Genomic DNA, 17787 nt, shown 5'->3' on the forward strand with positions numbered 1-17787 from the left:
TTTGATTTGGGATAGGAGAACCGATGGCAAAGAAGGAAAAATCTTAGCAGTAATAATATTAATAGCAATAACGAAAATGAGAAAGATGAAGATTGGTGAAACATGAAAGGATGAGCAAGAATCCAATGAAGTGATGACCACGTGAGATTTAGTTAAGAAAATATGAGCCTTTTGATTAAATAAAATCGATGGTTGAGATTTGGTGTCAACGATCCTGACTCATATATATATATATATATATATATATATATATATATATATATATATATATATATTTGTGTGTGTGGCGCGCGCGTGCGTGTGCGTGAATGTGTGCGTGCGCGCGCGCACGAGTTCTAAGATAAGATTTTGTAACTTACGTTCTGCATTATCTATTAATATTTATTTCTCCAAAAAATTTAGTCTTACTTCCTTCAAAGAAAAAATTAGCCCCATTAATAATTCAATCTCAGATCCGCCCTGTTCATAGAATACGCCAAAGCTGTAGACTATGAGCATGGGATGCTCTACTTATTCGATCTTTAATTGATCGTCAACTTCAGTTTTCATTCCCTTCTTAAATTTTTGATGATTCAAGATTGATTTGATATTCTTCACTGTTGGGTCAACATAACGGTCCATAACCTAAGAAAGAATGAATATGGAGGAACAAATCATTAAAACGTAAAAAAGATATCCAGAACCTAAATCCTCCAAAGTGCACTTTACCTCGTCTAAATCTTCAAAAGTCTCCTTTCCGATCTGTAGTTTCTTCCCAATTGACAAAATGTTATGGACGCGTTTTGGACACTTGCCACTTTCAATTATATTTATGTGGGCGTACCCTTCATCTTGAATTTTAAGAGTCAGAGTAAGATTTGAAGGACCAAGAGAACTGGGATGGAAAACACTTCCTCCGGGATCCCTGTGTGACAAGAACTGTTTAACACAAGATTTATTAGGTGGTAATATGTAAATACTATTTTGGAAAATGTTTCGATTCTAGACAAATGTCAATATAACATAGTTACTTAAGGTCAACCTTTATTGCTTCATCTCCGGATATATTCTCAAAGCAAGGATGAAATATCAACCTCCCTACGAGATGCTTCTTTTCATGCTCCTCTTTGCTTTCTCCAGTTCACATCATTGTAGTCACTTCCCAGTTCATAACTTAGGTGGACTAGAAACCTGTTCATAACTTAGGTTCACTTCTCGGATATATATATATGGTTTTGCTAGAAGACATCTTTTATGAAGGTGTCTTTTAGCAAGTTATTCTATGAACATTTGCTAAAAGACACCTTCATAACTAAAAAGTCGAAATCACACCTTGAGGTGTGGATTGCTAAAAGACATCTTCATGGATGGCTTCTAGCAAAACTCATATATATATATATATATATATATATATATATATATATATATATATATATATATATATATATATATGTGTGTGTGTGTGTGTGTATATGTATGTATGTATGTATGTATGTGTGTGTGTGCGCGCGCGCGCGCGCACGCACGAGTTCTAAATAAGATTTTGTAACTTACTTTGTGCATTATCTATTAATATTTATTTCTCCAAAAAATTTAGTCTTACTTCCTTCAAAGAAAAAATTAGCCCCACTAATAATTCAATCTCAGATCCGCCCCTGAATCAGAGTCCTTAAATGCTATCAAACTGGTTAAAGATGGTCGTCCAAAGGAGCACAAGTCCTTTTAACAAGTCAGGATATTTATAGGATCTATAACGACGAAGGTACATTCATGTCGAACAATATGTGTAAAGAGGAAAACCATGTGGCACGATCTATAACTTAGTCTTTAAATGATAATTGAAAAATGAACGTATTTCACTTGCCTTGTTCAAAATACAAGATGATAGAGGACATCCAGCGCAAGCTACAAAGTTGAAGAAAAAAAATACTACTAGTTATTGGGTACACTGATTTTAGAGGGAATACCAAAAGATAAAAAATTATGTAAAATTAATTTTTTTTTTTCCTTCAGAACACCCTCAAAAATCAATGCACACGGTAAATTACTATACAGAACTTAATTATTATAAATTAAGTGGACATCACCCAGTGAATTATTGGATTGAATCCAAACTGTTACTTTTATAACTAATCTTCCTCTTGCTTGTTTAAGAACCTTCAATGTGGGACTATTCAAACCATACTATATTATATGTCAGAACCATTCAAACAGTCCTGAAAATCTACCAAGTCTTCCAAATAGCCATTGGATAATGAATCCAATGTTGCAATCGAAATAGAAATTCTAATGTGAAGAAAGTTGAGAATGATGAAATGCTTTTTTAGATGCACATGAAACTGTGTCAAGCCAATGCACCATTCATCCTATTTGAGTTGCGAGATAATATATGGTTACTTTATGTGTTTATTTTTAGCACATTACAGTGACATGTTCTCATTACTATAACAAATTCTAAAATGAAATGGTGCACAGTTTCTTGAACTCCATATTCAAGTGTGAACAACTAAACATGCTCAAGATTGTTTTTCTTGCATAGAAATTAAAAACAAGAAAATTGATATGACAGAAGAGACAAAGGTGAAGGTGACATATCTGATCACTGGTGCAGCAGTACAATGTGGATTAAAGGTTTTTGTGAGTTTGAAAGAGAAGAAGTGCATTTCATGTAATTATTGAGGAAAATTCTAGATATTGTGAATATTACAATCACGAAAGCATCGTGATCGACTGTATTGCTCGGCCACTTGATATCTTCTGTTTTATCTCTTTTTTCTTCCACAGCCCTTCATATCTCTATAGGAAAGGAATGTATATTATTAACTAATCCTGAGGGAACCAAAGACTTCTTTAAAATATCCAGCACACCGATTATCGAACTAGTGTTTGATGTGAATCCTAATAATTGAGGACCATCAGGTCCAAATCTAGTAGCAAAATCACACTCCAAGAACAGATTGTTAACTATATTCTCAATAGTGGTAAGCTTGTTGTGAATTAATCTCCAAATAAGCAAAGACTTAAAAAGAGGAATATGTTGGTTTATAATAAAGATAAGCATCTCTACAATGAAGAGAGTAATTATTGAAAAAACATAAAATCAACTTATCTTCACTTGAAAAGTAGGAACATGGAAGTGTTTGCAACATCTGCACTACGGTAGAAAAACCTTGTAAAATAGACTCCAAAATGTACCACTTCTCATCAAATTTTATATAACTCAAGTTGAGCTCAAATAGTAAACAAACTTAATTTTCAACTTATTCAGTTCATTGATCAAACGTAACGAAATAATTAGTCATTCAAGTTCGTACAAGCCATTCATTGTTCAAAGGATTAATTTTTATTAGATAATCAATTTTTTTTTGTTAGTAGTTAGAGACAAGAATTTCATCACTATTGTAGAATCTTGAGTCGGAATCGAACCTACTATATATTGCATTATGTTATTGTTGGTATATCAAGCGAGTAATGTCTCACATTGGATGGAAAAGTGAATGTTAAAGACTTTATAAGGGAGATAACCTAACACCTTAAGATTTTGAGTTGAAGTGTGGCATGTCTTTGACTTGTATGATTATTCAAAGCAGATGTGATGATTCTCCGGACCACCTAATGACCCAACAATGGTATCAGAGACGAGGTTCAACACAGAGTTCAATCGACTCCTTGTATCAAAATTAGGCGACGGGTTTCGTGGAGCGCCACCACCAACGGCGGTGCAAGCAGTAGTGGATGAAAAAACTTTCATTTGAGGAGAATCGTATACCCTATAAACCTAACACCTTAAGATACTACCAATTCCATTAAAAAAATGGTACCAAATAATAAGAATAGTTTATAATATAGGCTTGCAGATACATAAATAGTATTTTATTCATCTGAAAAAATATTTTACTTGGTATTAAAGAGTTGAATGTAGAATAATATAAATAAAGAACATGGTGTCTATGTCAATTTTTTGCAGAAGTACTACCTTTTTATTTACCATATGGACGGTGATAAAGAAAACATAATCTATTTTTTATGAAAGCAGCTGAAGTGCTAAGTTAACGGACACATCATCGCAACTAAATTAAGTGGTGACTATGTTAACAGCAGCTTAACGTTTTGGACGAAATTGACTAACGGAACAACCATTGGGGAGTTTTTTGTTCGTTTAATTGATCCAGGGACGTGGCTGATAGCGAGGTGCACTTTCAAGGACCCAACTGAGGGTTTACTCCTAAAAAAAATGTAAATTGTGACATGCTCGTTTGATGTATCACATTAAGCCTTTAAGTACAAAAGTAAATGAATAGAAAGACAGGTCCTAGACTATTTTCGTTCAAACCCTGCTATAAGCTCAAAATCTCGGGTTATAAGCTCTAATACTATAATCATTTCTATAAAAAATTCTTAGTGGTTAAAATAAAATCGTTTATATAAGTTGTTTATCCAAACAAGGCTTAAGTATATCTTGGTTAAGGTCGTCTATGTTTATGCAAATTGGTAAGTAGAAATGTATATTAAAAAAAAAAAAAATTGGCAGCATTTCAATTAAAAATATTATTTTTTTTTTGTCAAGATCCATTATTTAAAAATTTCATTAAAAAAAAACCCATATTTTTTTATTGAAAAAAAGGTAAAAGAAATCTGGTTGTGTCACTAACACTATTTTTAATTTAATTTTTGAGTACGTGGTCACTTTGGTCCCCGACTCTGCACCTTGTTGCCACAAGATCCCTACATCAGGATTAAATACAAAGTAGTCCATCAATGTGCACTTCCGTTATCACTTTAGTCCCTGACGTTAAAAACTTCTTTTAACTGATGAAGTGGCATGCATGAAGTGTCACTGAGACTAAAGTAAAAGTAGAAAATGATCACTTTGGTTCCTAAACTGAAAATCAATATCCTGAAATTGAATCTCAAATCCCTAAATCCCGAATTGAATCCCCAAATCCCTTAATCCTTAAATTTTAAATCCCTAAATCTCATATAAAAACGAATCACACATTTGTTGTATAAAAACGGTAAAGGTTGAGAACGTATAGCACAATGAAGAAAAAGTTGGTAATTCAAGCAATCTTGTAGTTCTAAAATCACACAATCAAACTTATTTACATGTATTGCACACAAATGGTTTTTTTTTGCCGCCAAACTCTAAAATTTTATTAAAAAAAGGAAAAAAATATATACAAGAAGAGGGGGGACTAGGCCAAAACCCTCAGAAGAAAAACAAAGAAAAAAAAACTGAAAAAAAAACTACTACAGACTAAGAAAATCTGTAGTTAAACAAACCAACTCTATCACGAAGAAATCCATATGCAACTGACGATCAGTCGGAAGAGTATCTAACCAAAATAACTTTGAATCTCATGACTCATAGTCGTCAATTTGTCTGCACAGCTGATACGGACATTCCAATATAACAGAATCATTTGGAAGATGGAAGAGCACCCTTTGCGCGGGTTTGATAGGACGTGCCAAGGACTTGCTTTTTACGAGTTTGCTTCTGAGCCTTGGTAAGAACTTGAGTGAAGCCTTCATCAGCCATTCGTTGGTCATATTCACGGATTCTGGCCCATAAATCAAGACCATCTTGAATGTTCTTGCTAACATGTTGCTGTACGGGTGGGACCGGAATCGATAAATTTACCTCTGCCTCATTTGTGATATTGTTTGCTGCGTGTTGGAATAAAGAGGCCCCATCAACAGCCGCATCATCTTCTTTACAAGCATCCTTTCGGACTAAAGTAAGAACAGATTCAGTATACTGAGGCAGTGTACGCTGAGGGATCAAATTTTCCTGAGGAGAAGATGTATCCCCTTGTTGCGCCAAATTTTCATCTGCAATGGTATGTTGTGCAACATCATCAGCTTGCAAAGTTGCTTCCAAAGCTATAAAAGTCTCGGTTGATGTGTTGTTTTGCTCAGGCACTTCCTTCTCGAGTGATTCTTGCTGCGGTGATGGGGGAGCAACCGGCTCTGGATGTGTTTCCAATTGTTGCTGCGGTGATGGGGGAACAACCGGCTCTGAATGCTTTTCCACTACAGTGGGAGTTGGAACATGCTTCGGATCTTGAAAAGCTGTAGAGGAGCCTATACATGAGGGGTTATCCTTATGAGGTATCCACTCTAGTCTCTGTTGAGGAACTTGTTTCTTACCCTGAGCTACCTTTTCTTTGACACTTTCTTTTTCCTTCGGGGGGTAAAGCCACCGACAAGCAGTAACATCATGGCCTATGTTATGACAATGAGTGCAAAAATCCGGCATACGTTCATAAGCAACCTTCACAGTAAAAGAGTAACCGACCCTTTCCACCACGATTTCATGAAAAATCTTGCGAGTAAAATCCATGTCCACTAGAATTCTAGCATAATGGCCAAAAATGCGTTTGGTAGTGGCATTATCAATAATAATCGGAGTGCCTACCGCACTTGCAATTTCACGTAGAGTTCGTTCCATCCAATACTCCTGAGGTAGTTCCAACAGACGAATGGTTAGAAATCTCTTAATCACACAATCAACTTATTTACATGAATCTTTTGATAATGCAACATACTACCAAATATAAGTTAGGCAGCATGGTTCCACTGTTGCAGTAGTTAAAGTAAGCTTATGAAAACCAAAAATTCTGCATTTATAAGAGAAAGTTTATTATTTAAATTTATTCAATGAATTATGTATATAATTTCTAATATAGAATAGATACATCATTTATTGAATGAATCTAGTGTAATTACATGTCAATGTTTTCTATGTCTGACTAGCATGCTTTCAGAACCACCATAATCGGGTTGAGAATAAGTGACTTTAGGACGGGTAAGTCATCGAGACTTTAGAGATAAGATATTTAACTTCTTTTGAAAAAATTAACTACTATATATCTAATTTATGAACCAAAACTCAAATTCAAGCTAACAAATTTAATTTTTAGCTCAATTTCAGTTTATTTAGTTAACAAATCAAATTCAAATAATTAATTATTGAATATAGTCTCTATTAATAGAGGATTTAGCCATATACATATGATTCAAAGGATCATGTTTTGATAGAGAAAAGTTACTTTTACAATAACTATTTTGTTTTTTTATCACATTTTAAGTAAGATAAAGTGAAATGTCTAAGTTCAAACCTAAACCCCTACATAACTCTAACAATTTTAACCTCTAATTATTTTGATGCATTGATTTACAAACCCCTACATAACTGTAACCCAAAAAAAAAAAACTAAAAATTTTAAACTCTAATTATTTCGATGCATTAATTTATGAAAACCTTACCTACAAAGATTTATTAACAACAATAATTCTTTGCATGCAAGATTTAGCATAAACAAATAAACCAAAAAATTTAACTACTGATCCGTGCATATCACAATGCGGATTATTGGATCCAAGCAGTTTACTAAAGCCTCATATATACAAGGCTATTTTATAGGTAAATTTTCCTCTCGTTGTTTGAGCACAGTCGATGTGGGACAGTAAACATATCCCATGCGGGATGCGGCAGAAACAGGCTTGTCTTGTTCTTCATGTGCAGTTCTTCTCGGCACCAGAAAAGACAATACCACAAGAAAACATCATCATCATCACAGCAACCTTCCCATTCTATCCAAAGATGCAATCCATTCAATAATTTTGAAATTAAATGCAATTCTCCCAACCTAAGGTTCTAATACAAGATGCTCCAAAAAATCTAAAATTGACAAAACTCAACACCTCCTTTCAATCTCTCCAAACCTGACTGATAAATAAAGTTTAGGTGTTGTATTGCATGTTTAAGGAACTAAGTTTACTTTCACATTTAATGCAACATGCTAGCAGACATGTTTTAATCATTGCAGTAATTAAACTAAGATTATGGGGGGCATCAATCGCATGAAAGCCGAAAATTCTTCTATTAAGAACATATAATCTACATTGCATAGTCTCTAAAATTCTTCATAACAACTCTGCTTTCTCATATTGCAACTGACTTCACTTCATGGATAGTTTGTTTAACATATGCAAAAAAAAGTACACTAGTGAAAGAATTATGGTAGGACTATTGAATAGGTACTAATATAAAACATGTTCAATCCACCACTAGTAAATGTATAGTGTTGACGAAGAGGAGAATAAAGTGTTGAGAATTTAGAAAGTATAGTGTTGACGAAGAGGGAGAATGATTACCAGCACACATTCAGAAAATATCACCTCAACTATTCATGACACACTCAGCACTAGGCTTCCTTTCCTTGGTTCTTTTGGCCTGAAAATATTATTCCACAACTGAGTATAATATGCATTTGCATAGCTATAGCTATGACCAATGCTAAATCTTTGTCATATCACAATAAAAATAGGGTCCTCAAATCAAGATGAGTACTGTGTCATGTGTGCAAGCCATCCATTTAGTAAAAAATCAGGTGAGTACTGAATCTCGGCAATCCATGCGAAGTGTGATTCTAAGCTTCCGAATGGTTTCTACGCATAAGCGGATACATATTGGCAATGTTTGAGACAGATGGTTGAGGAGTAGAAACAAAAAGCTCTGATATCTCAGAACCAGAAACTTAGAAGCTAAATATTCATCTTGGTTGTTTAAGAACTTTCGATGTGGGATTATTGAAATGAAACTAACTATTTCATATGTCTTGTTCTACCTCTACTCATGTTCTTCCTTTTGCTTATTCTTTTAAACTTTGAACCGATCAATCACTCCATCAGCCAGTGGTTAAGGAATTCAATGTTTCAAATAAATCCAATAACTCAGACAAATCAAAGTATTTTAGCGGTAATTCAGTTAAAATAGATTGTGATAGAGAAAGAGAAATTGTGGAAAAAGTTGAGAATAGAAAAGTCTAATGTTAAGGAATAGGAGAATGATGACTATGTTTTTTTGGATGCAACATAATCATTTTAAATACATTATGCATATTATATGTAGTTATTTTCAGCACATAATAACACTAACATGTTCTCATAAGAACAAATTATAGAAGACTCACATGTGTTATTCAATGTCCAAAGATGCAATCCAATAATTTTTAAATTAAATGCAATTCTTCCAACATGAGATTCTAACAGTCCACTTTTTATACCAATTACACCAAATGCTCCATTCTTCAGTCTTCACTCTTGTTTATCCACTACAAAATCATTTTAAGGAAGAGGAGAATCATTTTATATGTTGTGGATAAGAGAAAGGTTATTTTTACAACTAAAACGTTATTTCACCGTATTTTATACCATTATTGTTAATTTAATAACAAATGTTTCTACATCTTAACTTGTATTTCTATACAATCTCAAAAAATTATTGTATTTTATTTTATAAAAAGTTATTGTATTTTATTTTATTTTAATTGTTCAAATATCCCTTTCAATTCTATTCAACCGAAAAGAAAGAAAAAAAATTAACTACAATTATTTCGATTCATTAATTTTTAAAACACAGATAGAGTAAAAATTAATTGATAACATCTATTTTTAATCTATCAATATCTTAAAGATCAATGCATCAAAACATATTATTAATGAACTATTTAATCAATCAAGTGGACATCACAATGTGAATTATTGGATCTGAATAGTTACTTTTGTTGACATGTATACAAGGGTGTTTTATAGGTAAATCTTCCTCGTGGTTATTTCAAAACCTTTGATGTGGGACTGTCCTTGAGACGATATGGTAAAACTTTGAACCATCCAAATCACTCCAATCAGCCATTAGAAAAGGAATCTAATGTTGCAATTAAATCCAATACTCAAACAAATAAAAGTATTTTAGGCGCAATTCAGTTAAAATAGATTGTAATAGAGAAAGAGAAGTTGAGGTAAAATTTAAGAATAGAAAGTCTAATGTCAAGGAAGAGGAGAATGATGATCGTGCTTTTTTAGATGCACTGAAACATATGGTTCAAGCCTTCAACTTTTTAGATGCACAAATAGAGAGACATAAGCATACAACAATTGGGTCAGTTACAAATGTTTCCTATTGCTTCTACAAGCTTTTAGAAACTGTGGTTATGTTGATTGCATGCAATAATTTGGTCAGGCAACACATAGAAACTGAGAATTATATCGGTTGATACTGCAAAACATGTTATGATCGATGCCTTAGATATAAAAGCATGATATAATCACTTATCTCTTTTCAGCAACATGAAATAATATAAGCACTATGCTAAAATATTTCAAAAGAACCTGCATGAAGCTCTATCAAGTAGGCCATGTGGAGTGTTTCGAATATGGAACTTTTTATTGTCACATTGATATAAAAATAGGGTCCTCGAATCATACGAGTACTGTGTCATGCATGCAAGCCATCCATTTAGTAAATTTCGGACATGCGTTAGATGTAGTACTGAATCTCGGCAATCAAAGTATTGGTTCCAAGCTTCTGAACGGTTTCGCGTAAACGGATACATATTGGCAATGTTTGAGAAAGATGGTTGAGGAGTAGAAACAAAAAGCTCTGATGTCTCAAGCTCATGATGGAAATATGCTGAACCAAAACTGAAAACAGCATCTTGGCATCACTTGATAAAATTACCAAAACCATCCACCGGCATGGCAAATCAAACTGATAATTAACAAAGTTCACTATCAGTGTAAACTCCAAAAACACCATTCTTCAAATCAAACCGACCTTTAGACATATCGTATTGGAATGCAAATAGCCAGATGACGATAGATGGTTTCCTAACAATTTACAGTCAGAGAACAGGTAAATATTGTTTAGTTTTAGTTAGAGAAAAGTTGTGTAAATTACCGACAACAGGCTGAAATCACCGGGAATGAATTGAAGGGAGATGTTAGAAACATCACTTCAATTTTATAAGAGAGGATTATGTTAAAAAATAGGGATAGGGAGATTGAAGGTAGATATTCGAAACATGACTTCCTTATGTTTATTTCAACAAGAGAGGATCCACTCTTGGAATTATCGTGCACGCCATTATGAAGAAAACAAAATTTTAGTTATAGCAATTCATTTCAATTCAATTTGACTCATTTGATTTATTAACAAACCAAATTCGGTTAATAATCTAATCCAGTTTCAGATTATAGTCTCTAAAACAGAATTTAGAAATGACCTTTTACGCATTATGCAAGAAAGGATTATATTTTTAAGACAATAAGGTTGCATGTTCCTCGATATCTCTATTAACCAAAAAATTGGTGACTCGGATTATTTCAATACATTGACTTCTAAAGGAAGTAGATTAAAAAGTAGATTAAAAAATAACTAATTTTTTTAATTTTTAATCTGACTCTCCCTCAAGAAGTTAACATACCAAAATTGTTTACTAATACTCACAAGACTCGATGTGAATTAGTGGGCCGGAGTAGTTACTATAACCTCAAGTATATATACAAGGTTATTTTATAAGTAAATCTTCCTCTTGGTTGTTTCAATTTCTTCGATGTGGGACTAAAGTCCAAGGTGTGAAGGTGTATACTGTATCCATTAAAACTTTTAACAATTCAATCACTCCAAACCCCAAACTTTGTTCACAAATTCAGCAATAAAAGGGTGATCCTTAATGTCCAAGCTGTGCATAAAAAATGGGAAGTTGGTACACTGTCAATTAAGTCCATCAAGTGTTTCATTTCGAAAATTGTAGCCTCATGCTCATTGAAAGTTTCACATGATCTCTCTCAATCATCTCATTATTGTGTTTTTCTAAACCTCCACTTGAGAATCATTCCACACTAAAACACAACATGGTGATGTGCCAATGTCCATTCTGATTGACAATTCATGAGTTGCACAAATCGAGAGAAGGCCGCATACGATGTGGGACTATTGTCCAAGGTGAAAATTAAAGTCTCATGCTCATTGAAAGTTTCACATGATCTCTCTCAATCATTTCATTATTGTGTTTTTCAAAACCTCCACTTGAGAATCATTCCACGCTGAAACACAGCATGGTGATGTGCCAATGTCAAGATGGACATAGTTTCACTGCAAGATGCCACAGTAGATGCAGGTTCTGTCATCATGCACTTAAAAGACAAGTAAGTTGAGAATTTTTACAAAACAACATGATGTAGATAACAGAATAACACTCAGAACTACTAGATTAGCAACAATTACTAAGTTATTATTACTTTGTTTGAAAAGTTCATTTATGTTATCACTAATACCAATTACTTAAGAACAATTATGTAAGAACTACCATGCTTTCTTACATAATTGTTTGACTAGTAATTAGTTCTTTCTTTCTTATTAGATACCAATTGTAACTATGTTACTTTCAAACAAATTCATAGAAAGTCTGCCTTATGCTCCTGACCATATACTTTTATGCCGCAAGTTAGAAGAGCTGTCAAAATATAGCTCAAATTTGAACCAAGTTGCATGAACTAATTAGTGATAATTTTAGAGTTTGCTAAGTTGTATGATAAAGTAATCGTTGATTTGTATCAGAGCCAAGTTTGTAAATTAGAGCAAGATAAATGCCAAAAGATTTTGTCAAAAAAAATGCCAAAAGATAAACACCACAAACTCCAGCGCAAGTTAGAAATATGGAAGAAAAAAAAAAATACTACTAGTTATTGGGTTCATTAATTTTAGAAGATATTCACAAATAGAAGAAAATTAATTTAAAATTATTTTTTTTCCCTTTGCAATATCCTCAAAAATCAATGCACCGTAAATTAATATATAAAACTTAATAATTATAAATGGGATTTGCTAGAACACAACTACTAATTTTTATGTAAAAGTGTTTTAGCAAGCTACCCCTTAAAGTGTATTTAACTACACTTTAATTATATCTTTACTAAAACACAACTTAATAAAAATTAATAAATGTATCCTAGCAAACCCCATTATAAATTAAGTGGTGAATGAATTAGTGGACAACACTAACTAGTAACGTTGGGCCCAAATTGTTATGTTTGACCACATGTAGGCAAGGGCCATTTATATATAAATCTTCCTCTTGGTTTTTCAAATACCATCGATGTGGGACTAGCATTGAAACCAAACTAACTATTTTACCACATGTCTTGGTTTTTCAGCACATTACAAGGACATATTCTCATTACTGTATGATCCAAGTGGATGACAAGAACAACCTAGGATGAGACTCACATGTTTTCTTCAATTGCGGAATGAGAAGTTGTCAATCTATCCTTTATCCTTGCTGAAATTCATCAGCTCCTGAGAAGTCTTCTGTTGCTTAACAGACCATTGTAATTGCTATTTTTGAGTAATGTCTTCGATCTTTCTTTCAAATATGTTGTTTATCTCTTTTTTAAACGGCAAAATAATATTAATAAGACTTGTTTGAAACACAAAGTGTCCAAGAAACAAGAGAAAATAATACACAGTTGAGAATTACAATATCAGGTCTTCCCATTCTATCCAAATTAAAGATTCAATCCAATAATTATGAAATTAAATGTAATACTCTCAACTTAATGCTCTAATCCGCTTTTGATACCAATTCATATTAATGTGAGTTCACTAATAACAGTTACAATTATGTAATTAGAACTAGTAATTAGTTCTTTGATTGACTTGTGCAGTACTTCTTTCTCATAATTTCAAATAAATTCATAGAAAGCCTGCCTTATGCTCCTTACCATATACTTTTATGCCTTGTCTAATTCCTTTCATCGCACGGAGCAGCAACCACATGCTATGACGCATTACATCCACAAGTTAAAGGGTTCAGTGACAGCTACATTCTAATTTAGTTTTTTGATATCAGAAGAAGCTGTCAAGGAAGCTATGGAATATAGCTCAAATTTGCTCCAAACATGATATCATTACTCCTAAGATTTAGAGTTCATAACAGTGCAATAAGCTTATCAAAACATGATATCATGACTCCCTATTATGAAGTCTCTATATCAAGTCAGAAAGAAATGTTTTGAAGTTAAAACCTAATCTCATTGAAACACTTATTAATGTACTTATTAATGTAAAACTCTTCATAACAACTCTGCTTTTTCATATTGCAGTTGATTTCACTACAATAAAAAATCATTCATAGATAGTTTATTTAACATATACAAAACAAGTACACTAGTGAAAAAAATTATGGTAGGACCGCTGATTTCATATATGCTTATAACTAGCTAATTAATGACTATGATCACTAAACAATTACAATTACAGTGGTAAAAGAATTATAGCAGCAATCCTTGATATATGAATCATTTCTTTGTATCAGAGACAAGTTAGCCAAGTGTAAAGTCACATGTCAATGTTTTCTATGTCAGGCTAGCAAGCTTCCAGAACCTTAACATAATCAGAGCCTGTATATGTTGTATGAAACAAGGCCAGAAAAAACTAACATACTTTTCATGGGATATCCTTCCCATCATAGAATGCAATTTTAAATGCATAGTATATTGGTTAGGTTGCAGAAAATTGAATAAAAACTAAAAGGTTAAGGTATCTAATTTTTGAGAAAATAATTAGAGGTTCAATCCACCACTAAAGGGCAAAAAAACTAAATTAAAATAGAAACTATCTCAAAGCCTTGAAGGATGTAGTTTAATCTACTTTTAAATATTTAATTTAATAATTAAAGGTTAAGGCATTCAAATTTTTTTAGAAAATAATTTAAGTAATATATTTCCTACAAATAAAAATAAGTATCGAATTTAGTTTATTAACCAATTTATTTAATTATTTTCTAATCGAAAAATTGTACTCTATTCAACAAAGGAAAAAAATGATTCAAAGGATTCGCTTTGTTGAATAATGTTCTAAACATCTCTAACCCATCAAACAGAAGAGGAAAATTAGGTACTTGTATTGTTTCGGTATATTAATTTTCAACAAATCGAATGGATCAAAATTAATGTTTTTTTTTAGATAAAAAAATATTAATTTTGATCATATTCAGTCTGTTGGAAATTAATAGTCCAAAAGTTATTAGTAGTAAACAGCTTAATAAATTAAGTGGACAACACAATATGATTAATTGGGTCTGAACTGTTTATACTTATATATCATGTGTATAAAGGTATTTTATAGGTAATTTTTCTCTTGGTTGTTTGAGAATTTTCGATGTGGGACTATGAGAACTAAATTATTTTATATGTCAGGTTCTTTATCCTGCTCATGTTTATAGCAGTTTTATATGTCTTCATTGCATCAAATAATTGTTTTTTTTTTATAATTGTTATTTAGAACAAAATGTTTAAAGATGAAATTGAACATCAAGTCTTCCTAAATGATTATTGATGTTGATGTTACCACTACCTCTGCAAATTATGACTCTGTCAAAGAGAATGCTTCTGATATTCATGAAGTGGAACCAATCAAAATATGGATCAAGAAAAAACCGAGTATATGCATGATGATGTAGCTCATAATAGTGATACAATACTTAAAGATTCTGATATAAAAGCTGAACCTATCCAACCAAGAGGATCATGTTTTTTTAGGAGGTAAAACTTACTATGGAGAAATTTTATCATTATTACTTAACATAATTTCTTTTAAAAAAAAGAAGTATTTCAAAAATTAGTTTTTACAACACTCTCAATTTCTGCAAAATTATTCTAAAAACTAGTGGTTTTTTAAATGCTTTGGAAAGACTTTTTTTGGTAAGACTTTTTTATTAGTTTTTTGTCTCTAAAAACTATCAGTTTATTTGGTAAGGCTTTTTTGATTAGGTTTTGGTAAGTCTTTTTTTTATACTAATTGTTGAGTTAAGACTTATAGACTATTAGTGTGTTTGCCTTGGCGTTTAATTTCCCAAAACCACGTTCCAAAACCACGTTGCAGCAGAAGCTTAGAATTGTAGCTTTTAAAAATTGCGGTGAATATCACTCCTGACGACGCGCGTTTCTCAATTGTACCGTGCTACCAAACAGGCTATATATTTGTTGATTTTTTTGGAAAGACTTTTTCGTAAGACTTTTTTTGTAAGACTATTTTATTAGTTTTTTTTTCTTCCTAAAAACTAGCAGTTTTTTTGGTAAGGCTTTTTTTATTTGTTTTTGGTAAGACTTTTCTTTTACTAAGGGTTGAATTAAGACTTATAGACTATATTTTTTTATTTTTATCGTTAAAGATTGTGATATGGTACTTTTTTTTTTGAACAATCATTGTGATATGGTACTTTAATTAATATGATACTTTAATTAAATATGTAGATTCTTTACATCAATTTCACTTTAAGGACTAATTAGTCCTTGTACAGTTGCAATTACCAACTTTTTTATCGTAAGATGTCTATAAAATTTTATTGAGTACGTTGATATGTAAATTGTGACATGCTCGTTTGATGTATCAGATTAAGCCTTTAAGTACATAAGTAAATGAATAGAAAGACAGGTCTTAGACTATTTTGGTTCAAACCCTGCTATAAGCTCAAAATCTCGGGTTATAAGCAGGGGCGGATCTGTGTGAGGCTGAGTGTGGCTATTGCCACACCAGCCCAGCCCATTCTTTTTTAATTTTGTTTTATTTTTTTGGAAAATGCTAACAAGTGCCCTCAGGGCACTTGATAAGAAACTTAAAGTAGTAACTTTATCTTGGAAATTGTGCATTCAACTTATTGAAATAGTAAAAAACAACTTTTTCTACATGAAATTTCACAATTATTTCCTTTTTTGATTCCTTAATCATTGCCCTAAGGGCATTGGTTAGCAAAACCCTATTTTTTTATATACCGAGCACAATGTTTTTTTTTTTGAAATATACAGAGCATAATTATATAATATATATGTTCTATTTCGAAACATAATGTGACATTATTCTTTGGTCTAGTGGCGCGACATTTGTGTTTCTGTTTGTGTTTGGTTGTTGTCGGTTCAACTTTTAACTTTTGCGTTTTTTTTTTTTGATAATTTTTTCATGATAATATAAACAACATAAAAAAAAATTACTTGTAAAAATAAATTTAGTGAGAGTCGAACTATTTTTTTATATACCGAGCATAATGTTTTTTTTGAAATATATAGAGCATAATTATATAATATATATGTTCTATTTCGAAACATAATGTGACATTATTCTTTGGTCTAGTGGCGGACATTTGTGTTTCTGTTTGTGTTTGGCTGTTGTCGGTTCAACTTTTAACTTTTGCATTTTTTTAATAATTTTTTCATGATAATATAAACAACATAAAAAAAAAAATTTACTTGTAAAAATAAACTTAGTGAGAGTCGAACTTATGAACTCCAAACAAATTGACTTGATTATCTTCCAATAAGCTATAATGCTTGCAATGTTTTTTTAGTCTCTAATTTAGTTCACTTTTTATATTCATTCAATAAATGATGTATGTAGTCTATATATAGACCACATTCATCATTTATTGAATGAATCTAAAAAAATTAATTTTTGCTTATAATAGTGACCGGAGGGAGTACCAAATATAAGTTAATTAGCGGACATGGGTTAATCATTGCAGTACTTAAACTAAGATTATGGGGGGCATCAATCGGATGAAAGCTGAAAATTCTTCTACTAAGAACATATAATCTACATTGCATAGTCTCTAAAATTCTTCATAACAACTCTGCTTTCTCATATTGCAACTGATTTCACTTCATGGATAGTTTGTTTAACATATGCAAAACAAGTACACTAGTGAAAGAATTATGGTAGGACTCTTGGCTTCATATATGCTTATACGAATAACTATAGTTATTGACTATGATCACAACTTTTATTTTAGTCTCTAATTATTGCTATAGATTAGCCTAGAAATGAAAGTGTAGAATTCATTCACAATAGTAAGTGACAGTGTAATAAGTGGAGTAGCAATCTTTGATAAAGTAATCGAATTATGATAGGAATCATTCTTTGTATTATAGCCAAGTGTTAACCCATGTCAATGTTTTCTATTTCATGCT

General features: G+C 32.0%; 1 protein-coding gene across 1 annotated transcript; it reads right to left on the reverse strand.

Moving 5' to 3' along the window:
- Positions 1 to 5398: 5398 nt before the first annotated feature.
- On the reverse strand, positions 5399 to 6430 carry LOC146918522 (uncharacterized). The gene has a single exon (XM_085722065.1). The coding sequence runs from the start codon at positions 6428 to 6430 to the stop codon at positions 5399 to 5401; it is 1032 nt and encodes a 343-aa protein (XP_085578191.1).
- Between the last annotated feature and the right edge of the window lie 11357 nt (positions 6431 to 17787).

This window comes from Medicago sativa, chromosome 6 (assembly GCF_051527215.1).
Source record: "Medicago sativa cultivar Bolivia chromosome 6, Bolivia_mono, whole genome shotgun sequence".
NCBI classification, from domain to species: domain Eukaryota; kingdom Viridiplantae; phylum Streptophyta; class Magnoliopsida; order Fabales; family Fabaceae; genus Medicago; species Medicago sativa.

Excerpts from the sequence above, each read along its gene's own strand:
- LOC146918522 (XM_085722065.1), bottom strand. The coding sequence starts at position 6,430 with ATGGAACGAACTCTACGTGAAATTGCAAGTGCGGTAGGCACTCCGATT.